Here is a 16194-nt window from a genome sequence, read left to right as displayed (position 1 = left end):
TAACTTATTTCTAGCTTTGCATTCTTTTTATGTCCGGGACTGCTGAGGGAGGCCCGCCCAGCGGTTTGTACGTAAAGGATTTATTTATACTTTTTTTCATAGAGAAATCATGAGACAACCACTGACGTGCGGAACTTTGTAATGTTTGCCACTCAACGTCTAGCATTTCAGGGCATCACAGGTCAAGGCGCCTTTCTTTGATGTGTGTTTTCTTATGATCAAATGTGGAAGTTTAAAAAAAAAAAAGAAAAGAAAAAGACATCTGTAACTTAAATGTTCATGGGAACAGAACCTGATATTCGTCTTCTCCTCTCAGTTTGTACATAAGGATGTGTTCATTGAAATTTATGTACAGTCTTTTTGTAATAAACAGCTCATTGAAACAAATGTCACCAGTGTGCATTTCTCTGTGACTCAACAGCACGTTTGAAGTTTATCCAAAATACGAATAAATATTGTAGATCTGTGAATAAATAACTAATAAAAAGCTGCTTTGAATCATGTGCATGTAACTGTACTACTACAGTACACGTTTGTGCAGAACTGAAGCCTCATATGCCTCATATTAGGCTACATCCACGCAACCTGATGTGTGCAGGAGGAAGGTAGTCTCAAATGGGTGTGTGTCCAGGAGGAGGAGGAGGGATGAAGTCGGGAGGAGGCTCGTGCGGGAAGTCTTCAACATCTGCACTCACTGACTGTTGGCTGGTCTTAGGGGCGTGGCCATTGGATCTGTCTACAAAGACAAATAAGAATTAAATCGAGACGTGGAGTTTAGGCTTTAGATGCTCCAATTCCTTTCATTGGCACCTATGGCAGAAGTACACGTGTCGAACTCAGTCACACATTATAAGTGTGTATGTGTTTCTATATTCCTATATTAAAACACACGTTTGATCTAGTTTGATCTCGCTATGGAAGTGTGCTATAGTCTGATTCAAGAGACTGAGAAGTGGTATTCTAGCCAGAAATATTTGTAGTTCTAATTTCAACCCTACTACCATTGTTTACCTGTCTGTGCAGCACAGTGGAGAGTCTGCAGAGTGGACGTTCTCTTCATCGCAGTCTGGTAGTTCTTATAGAGAGCAGTCCCATACTGAACACAAACATAAGGCACACACCGGTTTAACTCCATGCCACCGTCCTTATACTGTATGTGTGTAGCAGACAGTGTTGAGTCTGACCTTGGCTATTCTGATGGAGTTGAGCCAAAGTAACAGAGTGTGTTCGTCTTCACAGCACAGGAACTTGATGTAGTGACACTCCCTCTGGAGGCAGGGATGCTGGGAAAATACAGAACGTAGCACGAAAAGCGCCGTCAAAGGGGCACGCCAGTGATTTAATGTCACAGTTCAGTGAGTTAAGGGGCCCGAGAAAGACTGGTCAAAATGGAGGTGGCAGGTGAGAAGACAATGTGACTTTTAGTTCCCAGTAAAGGTCAAGGGCTAATAACACTGCACCCTATACTTCACATAATGCTTTCCAGCTGACTCCCTTTTAAAAGGCACAGCTTCCAAAGTCTGCACCCCAAAGGTCAAGCTAGGATAACCTCAAATACATCACTATGGAGTCATTTCTGAGACAAACTCATCCCTTTTAAGGATGAAGGCATCTATTTTTTCAACAGGCTGGATAAAAGTTCTCGTGATTTAAGTACAAATGCCTGGTGTCTTGTTGTTTTTTTTATACGTCTGTAGTACACACAAGAGCCAGCAGGGGGCAGAACATACTAACATGTGACTCCACCTTGGCACCGAGGTGCACGAACAAGACAAGCATTACTGATCAGTTATGACCAGAAATTAGCATTTCACACCTAAAATGTCACTGCATCTTCATTAAAAGCAGACGACTGAAAAATACTTCATGTGACAAACTTTATGTATAGATTTGTTTCTCTGTTCACAGTGTCACCGCTGAGGAGACCTTGGTTGACAAAGCTACAGACTAAAAAAAAGAACACACACACGTTACAGCCGTAGGCCAAAGTGGTAAAAATCAGATAAGCTTTGTTGTTGTTTCACTTCCCTTCAGCATGACTAGCTCTCATTTGATTTCTTGTCACAATTGACTTCTGATGAACATTATCTTTATCTATGCCCCTGATCAACCACTTTAAATCCCCTGCTCTACTCTCATCAGGCAGAAACAAAGCCATAAAGTGAGAGTCATTTTATAGTGTCCATGGTTAACATTTTTCTACAGGTTGCATACTGCTGCAGAACATGTCTTCCGCACACAGTGACCAACCTTGAGCCTACGTGGCCTTCAAATAGCTCCACCACCAGCCTGCCTTTTGATACGCTCTCTGTTCACGCCGGCCCCCAGCCTGAATTAAGACGTGTCAATGCAGCCTCAGTGGTGGTCATCTTTTTATACTCTGTTTACTGACTTTGTGTTCTTTGTTTTCGCCCCTTTGCTCCTTCACCTCCTTTTTTTTTCTCAGTTTTTTTTCTCATGTACCTTCAAGAGGTCTCTGGGGTTTCTTTGAAGAGATTTACATAAACGTATGTGAACTGAAGCGTCTCTGACTTCACAAGTCTGCGATCGAACCTTTTTTTAAATCTAGCTTCCTTACATTGTCGATGACTGGCATGCAACTGAATTTATTATAGTGTAAAATTCTTAGCATGGCAGACCTGTTTTTTGTTTCTGGCCAAACAGTACAGCACCAGTTTGCACTGAATAGCTGCTCTGTAGTCTCCTCCGAGAATCACAGATGTTGCCAATCACAGAAAAGCTACGGGTGCAGCCTGAAACTAAAATTTTAAATGTGGGGTGTTGAAAGCATTAGCGGCCCTTTAAACATGAATGCATTTGACATGAAGCTCCTCAAATGTTTGAAGAGGACATGGTTCGAGTCTAGATGTGCAGAAAGGACGTGTAAGAAACAAAAAACTATTTGTATGCCAATGCTATGCTTGCATTAATTTTGTAGTCCATGGTAATGCAGACTACAATACTAGCCTATTAATAGAAAAAGACATGTGTTTTTCGAAATGTGCTCTTCAGTACAGTCACATCCTCAAACTTATAGTGATTAAAGTTGCTGAGCTGACCTTTAGTATGAAGCAGAAGTTGGTGGGAGCTTTGTATCTCTGCTTATAGTTGTCGGTGTTGTAGATGTTGACTTTATCAAAGCGGACAAAGCAGGCGAGATCACTGGAAGACTGGAAGAGAGGAAAAAACAAAAGATGGTTCACACAGACAGACAAAAATGTGGAACGTGCCCATAGCTGAATATTTGCTGAGGCTGGCCTTAGTGTTTATGTATATGACAGTATATACTGAGTCATACTGCAGATGTCTGGTGAACTGGAATAGTTTAAAATTCACATAGCGGCAGAAGGGTATGCATGTCTGTGAATGTCCTTTGTATACAGACTGAGGCAATCAATCCAGAACAGTGTTACAGAGGTTTATTTATAACGAAGGATAATAAGCTGTTCATCATTCAGGCTTATTTTCTAAGGGATTTAAATTGAGAACAATATTTATTTCAAGGCCATTTGTTTTCACATCATTGTCACATTCAAGCTCCATCTGAGAGAAAAATATGTCCTATTCATCTCCAAAGCATTCCTTTCATTTTGAGCTGTAACACATTGTGTTCACATATTGAACCTCACTGACAAAGATGTTGTTCAATAGGAACTGCAGAGTCGAGTTGACTGGCAGAGGATGACTGCTGTCTTTTCTTTTCTTCCTTTTTTTGTTGTTTAATAGCTCTTTGAGGTTGTTTGTTCAGTTAATTTTTCTTCCATTTAGTTCATCTATGGCTCTTTCTCTTTTTTTCTGTCCACTATATGATTCTCTCCTCTCCACATGGCATCAGCTTTAGGGTCTCTGTTAGTCTTGGAGTAATGTTGTTTATACGTAAGACTATTTTTAACTGCTGTAAAACCTCAGGTAATTGCGTGTGCTTCACCCGTGTGTCTTGGCCTCACAGGATTCCTGCAGCTCTGTTATGTTTGCGATTCGCACATCTGCCTCGCACAGTTTCCCCTCCATCTATCATGATTTATTTATATATATATATATATATTTTTTTTTTTTCTTTTTTTTTTGAGTTAGCCTGCCTGGGCGGAGGTTTTTCTGCTCTGTCTCAGTGACAGGACGACATGTTTCTCTTTAACAACAGCGAGGCCTCAATTTGCACTGTCGATCTTCATTTCTGTGGCTCCGTCTCTGCATAGCGCTATGCTCAGCTGCTCAGACGTTAACTGTCAGGGACTTCACACTGTGATTAAACTCTCTCTGGCCTCTTTGTCTATGGACTGCTGTCAAACGTGTCTTATTCAGGTTTTCAGAATGTAGCTGGATTTGGCAGCTGGTTAGCTTAGCATATCACAACACACACACACACACACACACACACACACACACACACACACACACACAAAACGGAATAGCTAACTGTCCAAAACAAACAAACAAAAAAAAAATAATGAAAAAATGACTACTAGCTATGGCCTCTTGTTTAAAACATTCACAAAGTGGAAAAGCAAGAGACTAGCAAGTTACTGAATGTGTGAGACAGTTTCTTGGTTAGCTTGGCTTAAGCTGTAGGCACTATTAAGGGCATGTTCTTGTTTCTGAACTGTCTCTGCCTCAACTGCCACAGTGACTTCTCTCGTTGCTTTGTTGGCAATCACACACAAGTTTTGGCGTTTTCATCGTATTTTTGTTTTTTTGGAAGGAGTGAATATGAATGGATGAAAGTGAGGACGTGGGGAGTAACAAGGTGTTATCTTTATCAATCTCCACACAAGACATGGCAGTAAAGCCAACACATAATGGTATATAACAGCTAATATGTATTTAATTGTGGTAAGGACCACCAGCACACCAACTAGAAGAAATGAATTTAACTAATGACATGATACTCACCTAATAAGTCCTAATGAGAGAATATTTTCAATGAGAAGTCTACTGGAGCCAGAGGTTTATTTGGAGCCTGCCCCTGATGACCACCGGCTGTATTAAACTTTAAGCCACTTCTGCATTAGCCCCAAATGTCAGACACAGTGACTACATCTGTGATCATTTAGCTGACTGACAGCTGCAGCTTCTTACTTAGCATACAGACTAGAGAAGGCTATCTTATCTCACTCTCAAGAAAATGAATAAGCACATTTATCAAAATGTCAAGCAAAGGGTTAGCAAATACAGTTTATTATTAAATTCATAAACTGCATTTATGAAGTTCAAAGGTTGAGTTAATATGTAAAGTTTGTGCACATTGCTGATCATGTTAACAACTTTGTCTTCAAACTACAACGAAACATCAGCGTGGAAGCCAGCCTGACTTTAACACATGCCCCATCAGGCCGCCTGTGCCACGCTAAAGACACATAGCATCAGATAAGCTGTTTTGCACATTAACACCTCTTTGCTAGTATTTTAACTTCTTACGTGGGTGTTCAAATTTAACCAAAAGCCGATGCCCACTAGTACAGCTATGAGTAAGAACCACATGAAGTGGGTGAGTTTGCCCTTTTGTATTTAGCACCAAATATCACCCTAAGGAGAATAGCCATAGCTCAGTGTCTAGCCTACCACTTTCACTGTCATGACAACGGCCAAGAAGAAATGTGGTGGTACTGTGGGTTTGAAGGAAATAACTTTCACCCACTTGCTGCACGTAGAGCAACAACACATTGCTGTCATCAGTGCAGCATAAATATAGAAACTTTCTTTGCTCTGCCATACCTTTGTTTTTCCTTTGGGTACATAGTAGATGCCTGAGGCCCTGAGCACAAAGTAGCGAGGTTTCCACACCTTCTTCCCATCTTCTTTTAGGTACAGCGTGCCCTCAAGATCAGGAACAATCTGAGTAGAGCCCCCAAAATTTTCCTGCAGCCACAGGAGGAAAAATACATGCAAAAGTGAAACTGACATGATGGAGAATAATGGACTCTTTAAAGATTTTTTTTTAGCCATACAGTGATGGCACCAACCTTGATTAGGAGCTCTTTGGCCTGTTCGTTTATCCCACTCAAAGATTCTTTCTTCTTCTTCCACATGTAAAATATCTTCATGGTGAGAAAAGCACAGTTTCACTTACTGGCTGAGCGTTAGACCGTGCAATCAAACTTGCAATGAAACTCTCTTGGTCACCTGAGGCCGTTTGAACATCACATACTTCTGGGGTCTGGCCACAAAACTGATTTTATTTTCACTGTGGCGTGTCCAAGCCGAGAGAGGCTCCACTAAATATTCATGATCCTCAAAGGTTCTTTCTGAGAGAAAAATCAAACCACGGCCTTTGAAAGCATGCATCTATCTTTATTATTCAAACATGTGCAAAAATGTCTCCCATCTCTCCGGACGTACATGTACAGTATATGCACAAACTGATAGTTGCCTATGCTTTGAATGAACGTGCGTGTGTGCGTGTTACAGTAATCTCACCAATCTGCAGCTCAGGGTTGGTCTCGCTCAAGCTCCAGTCAATGCTGCAGTCACAGTGCGTCTTCTCAAACAGCGTGTCCAAAACCTCTCGCACCGTCTGTCTCTCATCCACCATGAGCGTCTTTGAGCTGCCATCGGTCATCAGCACCTTTATTATCAACTATGATGAGCAGCACCGTTAGTAACTTATGCTTTGCCGCTGCACGGTGAAGTCAAACACTCAAAATCGTCCGAGTTTACCTTCCTCATTTTGGCTTCCTTCAGCTTCTCCAGAGCCAGTTTAATTTTGTCTTCCTTTGTTTGGGGTTTGCTCTGAGAACATAATACAACAAAGCATGAATTCCTTTTCCTGTTTACAAAATGACAACTTTATCCTGCTGATAAGTGGAAAGTTTGGGATACCGTTTGCAACACCCTGGATGATTCAGCTGCTTGTTTTGGTGGAGGAAGGTGAGCTGCTGGTGCTGGCTCTGGCTTTGGCTCCAGCTCCTGAGGCATGGCAGGTGGCGGAGGTTCATTATCTGTAGGGCTGCTGCACTCATCATGAGGGGGGAGTTCCTCTGAGGTCACCTTTGAGCCCAGGTCAGCCACCAGAGCATCTAGGTCATGGTCCTCCAGTTCATTAAGAGACTCTGTAATGAGGTACAGGGACAGTTGAGGCCTTGAGAGTTAGAGCTATAGAGAACCAAGCATGTAAAGGTCACCGGTTCAGTCCCTGAATCGGCACGGTAAAAATCTATATGGGCAAAATAAAAAACGATTTGCTTGAGGAACCTGACCTGAAACTGCTGAATGACTGACTCATGAAACTGTGGTTTCATTGCGTGAGCTATTGGTGAAACTTCTCTAGAAAATCAAGATTCAAATAATATTCACAGTGTAATTAGAAAGGCAAAGCTGAAAATGAAAAAAAGTTTAGCTTCTGTTTATTAGTTCATTCAGAAGTTAAAGGTCGTGTTTAGCATGAAAATACTAAAACAGCTTTTGGTTCACTGTGAAAAGCAGCGAGTAGAAAAACATTAAAAGTTTGTCCATTTGCACAAGTTTCCGCATGTTGCCAAATCAAGACTAAAATCTTGTGCATTTCAAGCTTAATTTATTCTGAATAACCAACAACTTCACAGTGAACTTACTTGGGATGTTTTATTTTGATATCCAGTCAAACTAAATCAGCTTCTTCAAATTAATTCAGGGAGGCTTTCTGGAAAACTTTAATCCAAATATAAAGCATTCTGGGTAGATGCTAATCCACTAACCGTGTCTAATTTAATGTATTCAGTGAGCATTTAGCAAGACATTTTGTCGACTAAACATTTCATCTCAACAAGGTTGACCTCACACCTTAGTGTTAGCTTAGCTAAAAACTAGCTTGGTTAGCTTGACTCTGTTTGAGTGTTTATGCTAAAGTAAGCTAATGGTATCCTGGCTGTAGCTTCATATTTAACAAAGATATGAAAGTGGTATCATTCACCTCATATCAATTTTGTATAAAAAAGAGAATACATGTATCTTTTCTTACTCAGCCAGAGTTAATCAATCTCAGTGGTGGCTTGATTTTATTCATAGAAAAAATAATATTCTCATTTGTACCATTTTAACAGTGTTTTTATTCATCCCCATCCACACGTCCGTCCTTTCCCTGACTGATTATCTCCACAGTTTCTAGAGGTCACGTTGACTTTCTGGCACAAGAAGAAGGAGCCACCTCCCAAATGAGAATCTTATCTCTTGAAAGACTCCCTCACATATCTCCCCCCACTCATATATCCCTCTACATCACAGTTGCTTTCAGGGCAGTGCGACTTTTGGTTTGCTCTGATTTGCTTTCTGCTTGTTATGAGTATGTCAGCTGAAAGAGGGCTCACCGTTCAGGTCTGTGAAACCAATGGACAAGGTGTTCTCTCTGGGTGGGTCGGGATCCACTTCTGACTCACTGGACGCAGACATTAGACTCTGTGGTGGAGTAATTAATGTGATGTCAAATTAATATCAGAGCCCTTACTATCCTTCCCCACACCACCCATAAATGACAATTACGTTGGTAAAAAGGTGTAATGTTTTCTGATAAGAGCTGCAGGTCATAGTTTAAAATAACCTCTGTAATCAAAATAGGCCATATGTGTCCCTGAAATGATCTGAACTGTTATTTCTCAGCGACGACTTTTCTCCCCCTTGTACTTTATCTTGCCGTTTTCAAGCTGCAGCAGTAACCGAAAACACATTGCACTCAGCATATGCAGAGACAATAAATCACAAGTCAGTTCATTAAGAAAAAGGGATTTATCACATTGTAATGTAACAAACTGAACTTCCGAACCAAGGAAATGACCCCAGCATTTGTATTGATGAAAATATCCCAGTTGAATCAGTCCCAATTTAATTAAGTCATCAAGAAAAGAACCGAAGTGCACCATTTTAATAATTAACATACTGTGAGTCACTAAAGCCTGCGCACAATATCATGGCTGCCAGCAGGCGGTTCGTCCCTGCTGGAGCGGCTGCTTATATGACACCACAGAGCCCCTTTAAGCAGAGATTTTTGTCTTCTGGCTCCAAGGCATTAATGCAGAGATAATGGACCCAATCAACACAATAAGTGGAACCATCTAAATCAGTTCTCAAAGGATCCTTGCTTTAATCACATGGTTTTCTTACAAAGTCTGGTCATAGCCTGTGGAGTGGCGTTTGGCATGCATCCTCCACTGGAAAGTCATCACAGTGACAGTGACATGGAGTCTTTCTGGTATGCCTGATGTAATGCTGTACATAGACTGCTCCAGTTCTAAGGGCTGTACTCGTTTACGGCTTACATGCAGAGTTTGGAAGCAGACGATAATGAACCGCGCCTCAGGCTCAGTTTGGATCGGTCAGAAGTGTGTAATGTATTTCTTGCCGTGCCGCGGCCTTATGATGAGCGGCTTATGTGTGCTTGAGGGAATCTGCAGAGATTGCCCAGGGTCCGATCCAGATGTGATGACTTCACATCACAGGGTTGCCTTACACTTCTGTCGGACGATCGGTTTCAAAACAAATGCTGCCAGGTGTAATCGGATAACGCTGAGATTAGCAAGGAAAACATGGAGTGATTTGTCTAATTCACTTATTGTAACCTGTTCCCACTTCAAAAGGGAATACTCAGCAACAGAGAGTCTCAGCTGGTCATGTTTTGGGAAAGAATATGACCAGTCTGATTAACGTTACGTTCAGTTGTCATGGGTTAGGGTTGGGGTTGTATTTCTGGTGTTTTCCCTCCCTCATATCTGTTGTCCTTGTTTTATCCGTGTGAGTCTCTGGACATGGCTCTGAAATCAGCCTACACACCTGAAACCTATCCATCATTCAAGCCCTGCCGTATATCCACCCTGGTCTGTCATCCATTTCCTTGCCAGTTTGTTGTGTTTGTCTGTGTGGTAACTCACTGATCCTGACCATCTGAGAATTAGATTTTTGTTATTGCTTGATTTTCTGTAACCACAACCAGTCACCTCAACCGCCAGATCTCCTGTGTTACACAGCACCACTCCACCTACCAGCTTCCTATATTACTCAATACAGAACCTCTAGATCAGTGTTTTGCCTTTAGGTCCATTTCGCATTGCCTTGTGACATCACTATGTTGTCTATGTACGTATTTTTAACCATCCACAGAAATATCTGAAAAACTTTTGGATTGATTTCTATGGAGTTTTTAGAGATGTCCGTGGCTCCCAGAAGACGAATTATGAATAACTCCAGGGACTTATCTTCTACTGTCACGTTGGTAAACATTCTAGTCCATCCAATAATAATCCATCATAAAGTATTATCTTTTTCTGATAGTCCATTTTCCTTGATGACCAAATATCTACAAAACTACAGACAATCCCATGTGTGTCTTTGGATTCATTGTCAATTAGCATGCTAACATGCTAAATGAACGCCATGGGCCAGTGCTGCCTTCAAATGGTGTTGTTTCATTAATGGTACCTTCTTAAGGTATCTTCAGTAGAAAGGTCAAAGTTCAAAAGTTTTGATGTGTTTGCTGATATTCTCAATGATGTGGTGGAACATTTGTTAATAAATTAATAATGTAATTTAGCCGTATAGTGTCTTATTCGTAATTTTAGAGCATGTCCATGTAAAATATTTAAATATTCCTAACTAGTTTCCTGATTGCTAGCTTGCCAAAGTGCTAGCTTCTATAATCTAGTTCCATTTGAAGGCACCGCAAGATTGTACCTGCTAAACATCAACATGTTACTGTAAGCACTGGGAGCTAATTATCATGACGACATTCACATTCAGGTCATAGCATCACAATAGAAGGCCCTTTGCCTTGTTTCTCTCACCTGAGAGAGATGATCCATCTCTCCGAGCAGGTGGCTGAACATGGCATCGATGTCGTCCATCTGCAAAGAGTAGAGAGAGACATTTCAATTTTAGCAGCATCACAGGGAATAATGTGGAAGTAAAGAAAATGCTAAGGTAGAAAGTGGAAACAACACAGCAGCGGAATTGAAAACTTTCAAAGCATTTCAGTTCAGCTGAGGTTTGGTTTCACGTTCGTTTTGCACCAAGTGGAAAACACTGGGAAACACGCTCAGTTGAAAAGGCCCTCGTGATCATGGACGTTTTTGTGGTACAGGCACATAAACACTGTACGCCCAGGCACATATACAGTTTGGATGACTGTCACAGCTGCAAGAACAGATAAACAATGTGCAAAACTTGTCATTAATAACTCACTACGGAAGGAAACGGAAAGGTCACATATGTGCAAGGTCACCAGTGATGTTCTGCAGTGTCATACCAGTGATTATACAAAATGACAAAGCAGACAGTCTGAAGAAACCCAAGTTTATTTTAAATCACCATCAAGTGAACTTTATCATGAATAAACTATGAATTAAAGTGGTGGAAACTGTGTCTTTCTGGACCTAATTTAAGACCTCTCAATCAATCAATTATAAAGACATTCAGCTTAGTTTTAAAAGCAGAATCACTGACAATTCCTTTGTCTTAAATTGCTGACGGACACTATGCAAGGTGACGGAGAGTGGCGTGAAGTCTGAAACATTTCAGTATGATGGCTGCCATGCTACATATCAAATGTACTCGATGAAAAACCAGTGAATGAAGGGAGACAGCTCATGCAGATCGGATGCACTTTATTGATCATTCCGAAGAAGAGACTCCAGTGAGATCAAAGATTTTTATCAGGACGAATATTGTGAAACTCTGGGCGTCTGGGCTTTCACCATACGAAGGCGGTGTCTTGCCAGCTTTAGGATCAAAAATTCTTCTTGCATGTGGACAGGCTTGAAAAGCAAACTGAAGAATGAGCTTTCTGCTTCTTGCCAACTCTAAGAGAGTGCTTCTTTGAGTAGTATTAATAACAATAGTTGCATACGTATCATAAAGCCACAGTAGCATACCTAGAAACTATATATAAACACAGCCTTCCTTTCACTGAAAAGATACTTGCTTGTTGCATGTGTGGGCTCATTTATGACTCAGAGGATCATCAACATAGTAACTGATCTTAACTCACACTAAGTATCTGTACAATTGATATATTAAGATACATTCAAACAATATCTGTGTGTATGGTACCACTAAACTCATACTTTTCTAGAAGTAGTTCCAATGTTTTTGTATGTGTTTTGTTTTCATTCTTTGCTTTATCTCATTAAGTTTTACTGGTTTTGTTGTTCACATAATTCACTGCTCTGTGAGTGCTGCGAATGGCCCTCTGTGGTCAAAATCTGTGGTCAAGCTGTCAGTGAGTATTTACTTCTGTGAACTTCCGGTTTTCTTGTAAAGTGTGTGATATTCATGTGGGAGAGTGGCTCTAACATGCGACACTCTTAGCATACTCACTGCCTTTTCATCCACCCATAATGTGACAGAAATGACTCATAGCAGCTTTAAACCTGCCTTATTTGGACGCTCAAGCTACATACACCGATCAGCCACAACATTAAAACCACTGAGAGGAGAAGTAAATAACATTGACCATCTTGTGACAATCCAACGTTCTGCTGGGAAACTTTTGCACCTGGCATTCATGTGGATGTTACTTAGACATGTACCACCCACCTAGACCAGACCAGACACCCCCACCCCATAGCAATGATACTCCTTGATGGCAGCAGCCATCCCCAGCAGGATGCAGCCTGACACAGACACACGGACAAAAACGGTTTAGGAACAACTTAAAAAACATGAAGAACAGCACAAGGTGTTGACCTGGCCTCCAAATGTATTAGATCCCAAACTGATCAAGTATCTGTGGGATGATCCACAGAGGCCCCTCCCCTCAACCCATAGGACCCTATTAAAAAACGACTACTAAACAGGTCTTTGCGGGATGAAGACGGCCGAGGCCGTCTGCGACCACAGGACAACCTCAGAAGGCCCAAGTCCACTCTCTGATGAGTCACAACTCTTTTGGAGGCACAAGGGAGACCTACACAATATTAGGAAGGTGGTCATAATGTTATGCCTGATAAGTGTATATGGCGACAGCACCTTTTAATTCTTTAACAAAGCTATTGCACACTTGTCTTTTTAAGCACTAAGCAGGGAATCATTAGCATTTGTTTGGAGCTGTAGCCACGTGGAGCGTTAGTCTAATAGTTTCTTTATTTTTAAATATCTATCTATCTATCCATCTATGAGAAGAGAATTCCTGTGTTAGTCTCACTACAGGAAGAGTGCAGCGGACATCTGTTTGCCTGTGCTTAACTTTAACACCTATAGGTTCTATACTCTAAAGCTGCAGCTGAAGGTACGCAACATACAGATTCTTTCCTGTGTACATTAACTCATATGTTGTATCTAAAACATTTATAAATTCAGGGGCCGGCCTGTCTCCATTGCTCTTTGCATTACTTGTTCATCTCTGTGCACAGACACAAACACGCACAAACAGAGGAAGGACATAGACTGTTCAGTCTCCTTTTGTGTTTATGCTCAACAGTAAACACACCATCCATTAAAGAGTAATGAGGTGAAAGGGGAAGAGTGGAGTGAGCATGGCAGTGGACTGAGTATTGTTTCCATATGAAAGTGAAATTGTTGGATCACTAAAGTGAACTCTACCTTTGTGGCCTCTCAGGACTTCTGCCTCACACATGTGAAAGTCAGTCTTAACCCATTTATCTCATGCAACACCGTGGATATAAATATAGCTATTCTCAGTATTACAGTGACACTGTATTTGAGGTATTTTGAAGCCTGTGATCTCATCAGGGCATGCATTGCAAAGCCACAATAGTTTATGAATTCGGTCCTCTCATCAGGCATGTCAGCGTGTTGCTGCCGTCTCCCACTGTGGCCTCACGTATCATCAAAACACCCAACCACCAAAATGCGGGCAAACAGGCTCTTGAGCCAAAGCCTGAGCACAAAAAAAAAATATTTATTGAGACTTGTATGCATGAAAGCAATCACAATGCATGGCCCGCTGACAGTAAACGGACATGTTTTCTCTCTTCTTGTGGTCCGGGGCTTCTTACTGTTTTCTAATTAGTTGCACAACCTCCCATTGGCTGCTGTGAGAGGACATGTGTTTGTCTTAAATCTGATGCGATTGCTCAAGTATTTAACTCTTAAAGGCACAAATATGCACAGGCCGGCGCAAAATCCAAAAATCCTTACATCCTTTTTGACTCTTATCCATCACGCAACAAGGTGTGATGGGTCCCGAAGTGACAGTGCAGTGACAAATACACAACCAGAGTCACAAAGCGATCATCAGCAACAACAAGAACAACATCAACGACATGAAGGGCCAGAAGCTACCTGGGCTCACAACACAACTCCGGCAAGATGTTTGGAACGATTGCGTGCCAAGTGGAGAACTGGTTCTGTTTTAAAGGCAAAGAATGCACACAACAACATATTGATTCGATGCAGTTTCTTCTTCTTCTGTTGCTCTTCATATGAAGTTAATCAAGAAACACAAGCTATTAGCAGCCCCACTTTGCTTTCAGGGCTTACACTTTTACATAGTACTGTATAGATATTTACAAAACAGTTCTAAATTTTACAAATTTGCATTTTATTGATTAACAGTGTTCTAATAGACAGACACACATGTTTTTTTTTTAATGTTCTTACCTTTTCTTTCTCTTTCACACACGAGAGCACCATGGAGAGTGTGTACTGTAAATGATGAAACCCTCTAGGGTCAGTCTGTATGTAACCACTGGTACATGTGACTCTGCCTCTGCACTATCAGTTGAATTTCCTGTGAAATCAGGAAGTAGATCAGAGCTCTCTGGTAGAGCAGAGAGAGGCTTGCCTTTGTCACTCTGCTGGCTCCATACGCTGCTGTGCCTCGAACTGACTGAAGATATGCTGCTAACTTATTTACCTGAAATCATCTTACACAGGATTTTTAATACTGCGTTTTAAATACTGTCTTATGTACCTGCATTGCTTCAACAAGGTAAATTCAATTAGTGTAGCTAAAAATACGTGTGTGGATATACACAGCCTGGCCAAAAAAAAAGATGTTTTCTCTACTTGATGCATGACCCTTCTCAAACAGACTAACATCTTTTCCACGGCCGCAGGATGTCTCTTTAGACATGGTTGTTTAAGAAATGAGAAGCTACTCATTGCATCAGTAGGGGTTAAATAACTTGTGGCCAGCTGAAAGATAATCACCCATGCAGTAATTATCCAATAGGAGGCTCGCACCTATTTGCTTAGTTAAATCCAGGTGGTGACTTTTTTTGGCCAGGCAGTGTAGAAAACCTTTGAATGCAGGTGTCACTTCAGATAATACAACACACACATAAAATGTTTACAAGGTTGAATGTGGAGAAGAGGACCCAGGAAGTGAGACTCGGGATGGGGGCCACTTCTCAGAACGCTTCGGCTCCACATCCCCGTGGTTCCAGTAATAAAGGAGGGAAGATAAATGGGAAAGAGATGGGGAGGGAGATGGGCTTTAAACTTGAGATGAATTTAATATATCTGTGAGGGTTCTCAGTCACCTGGGTCATAGTTTATCCAAAAAAAAATAAGAAATATTAAGAATAAGAAAACCTTTATTCGTCCCACAATGGGGAAATTGCAGTTTGCAACAGCATGCAGAAATGACAGAGATAGAACAGATAATAGACATATTGCACAGACTGGTGTTATTACACCATAAGGTGTAATAATATTGCACATATTAGGAGTGCTCGCCGTGGAGCCCAACAGCAGCAGGAAGGAAAGACCCTCTGCATCTTTCCTTCACACATCGAGGGTGAAGCAGCCTGTCACTGAAGCTGCTCCTCAGTCCCGTCAGGTCACCATAGAGGGGGGTGGGACTCATCGTCCAGCATGGAGGACAGTTCAGCCAGAACTCCCCAGTCACCCACCTCCCCACTGAGTCCAAGGGTCAGCCCAGGACAGAGCTGGACTTCCTGATGATCTTATCCAGCTTCCTTCTTTCCCTCTCTGCTATGCCACTACTCCAGCAGACCACTCCACACAGGATGGCCGGCGCCACCACAGAGCCTGCAGAGTGCGGCCAGGTCAAACGTCTTATATGGCAGCGATCTCACGTTGCCCATGGTAGCGGAGGGAAGAACAGCGCTGAGAAGTGAAGCGTCTCTTCTTTTCTCGATGTTGTTTTCCTGCTCGGCATCCACGGTGGGTCCCACGAAGCATCTTCATTTCTAAAAGACGGGTGAGGAACTGAAGAAGCTCCTTGGATGAGTGGATGAGTGGTTGAGCGGATATGTAATGTAACATAACTGGCCATGCAAGGAATTCAAAAAGTTGCATTAGAGGAGAGGC

The 16194-nt window shown here is 41.7% G+C and overlaps 1 protein-coding gene across 1 annotated transcript; it reads right to left on the bottom strand.

Moving 5' to 3' along the window:
* Positions 1–607: 607 nt before the first annotated feature.
* LOC311489087 (amyloid beta A4 precursor protein-binding family B member 1-interacting protein-like) lies at positions 608–15161 on the bottom strand. The gene is made up of 13 exons (XM_084545998.1): positions 14518–15161; positions 10743–10802; positions 8280–8367; positions 6817–7046; positions 6655–6726; positions 6415–6574; positions 6121–6242; positions 5961–6035; positions 5713–5856; positions 3060–3170; positions 1185–1283; positions 1012–1096; positions 608–736 (listed from the first exon to the last, which is right to left on the bottom strand). Exons 1-13 carry the CDS (start codon positions 14548–14550, stop codon positions 612–614), a joined length of 1404 nt encoding a protein of 467 aa, XP_084402124.1. The 5' UTR covers positions 14551–15161; the 3' UTR covers positions 608–611.
* Between the last annotated feature and the right edge of the window lie 1033 nt (positions 15162–16194).

Source organism: Chelon labrosus (assembly GCF_963514085.1).
Source record: "Chelon labrosus genome assembly, chromosome: 6".
Taxonomy (NCBI): domain Eukaryota; kingdom Metazoa; phylum Chordata; class Actinopteri; order Mugiliformes; family Mugilidae; genus Chelon; species Chelon labrosus.
Note: the sequence above shows the minus strand (reverse complement) of the source record. Positions and strands in the feature narration are given on the sequence as shown.

Excerpts from the sequence above, each read along its gene's own strand:
- LOC311489087 (XM_084545998.1), bottom strand. The coding sequence starts at position 14,550 with ATGGTGCTCTCGTGTGTGAAAGAGAAAGAAAAG. Across the intron at positions 10,803-14,517 it reads GTGTGAAAGAGAAAGAAAAG|ATGGACGACATCGATGCCAT; the intron begins GTAAGAACATTA and ends TACTCTTTGCAG. Across the intron at positions 3,171-5,712 it reads TACCCAAAGGAAAAACAAAG|TCTTCCAGTGATCTCGCCTG; the intron begins GTATGGCAGAGC and ends CCTCTCTTCCAG.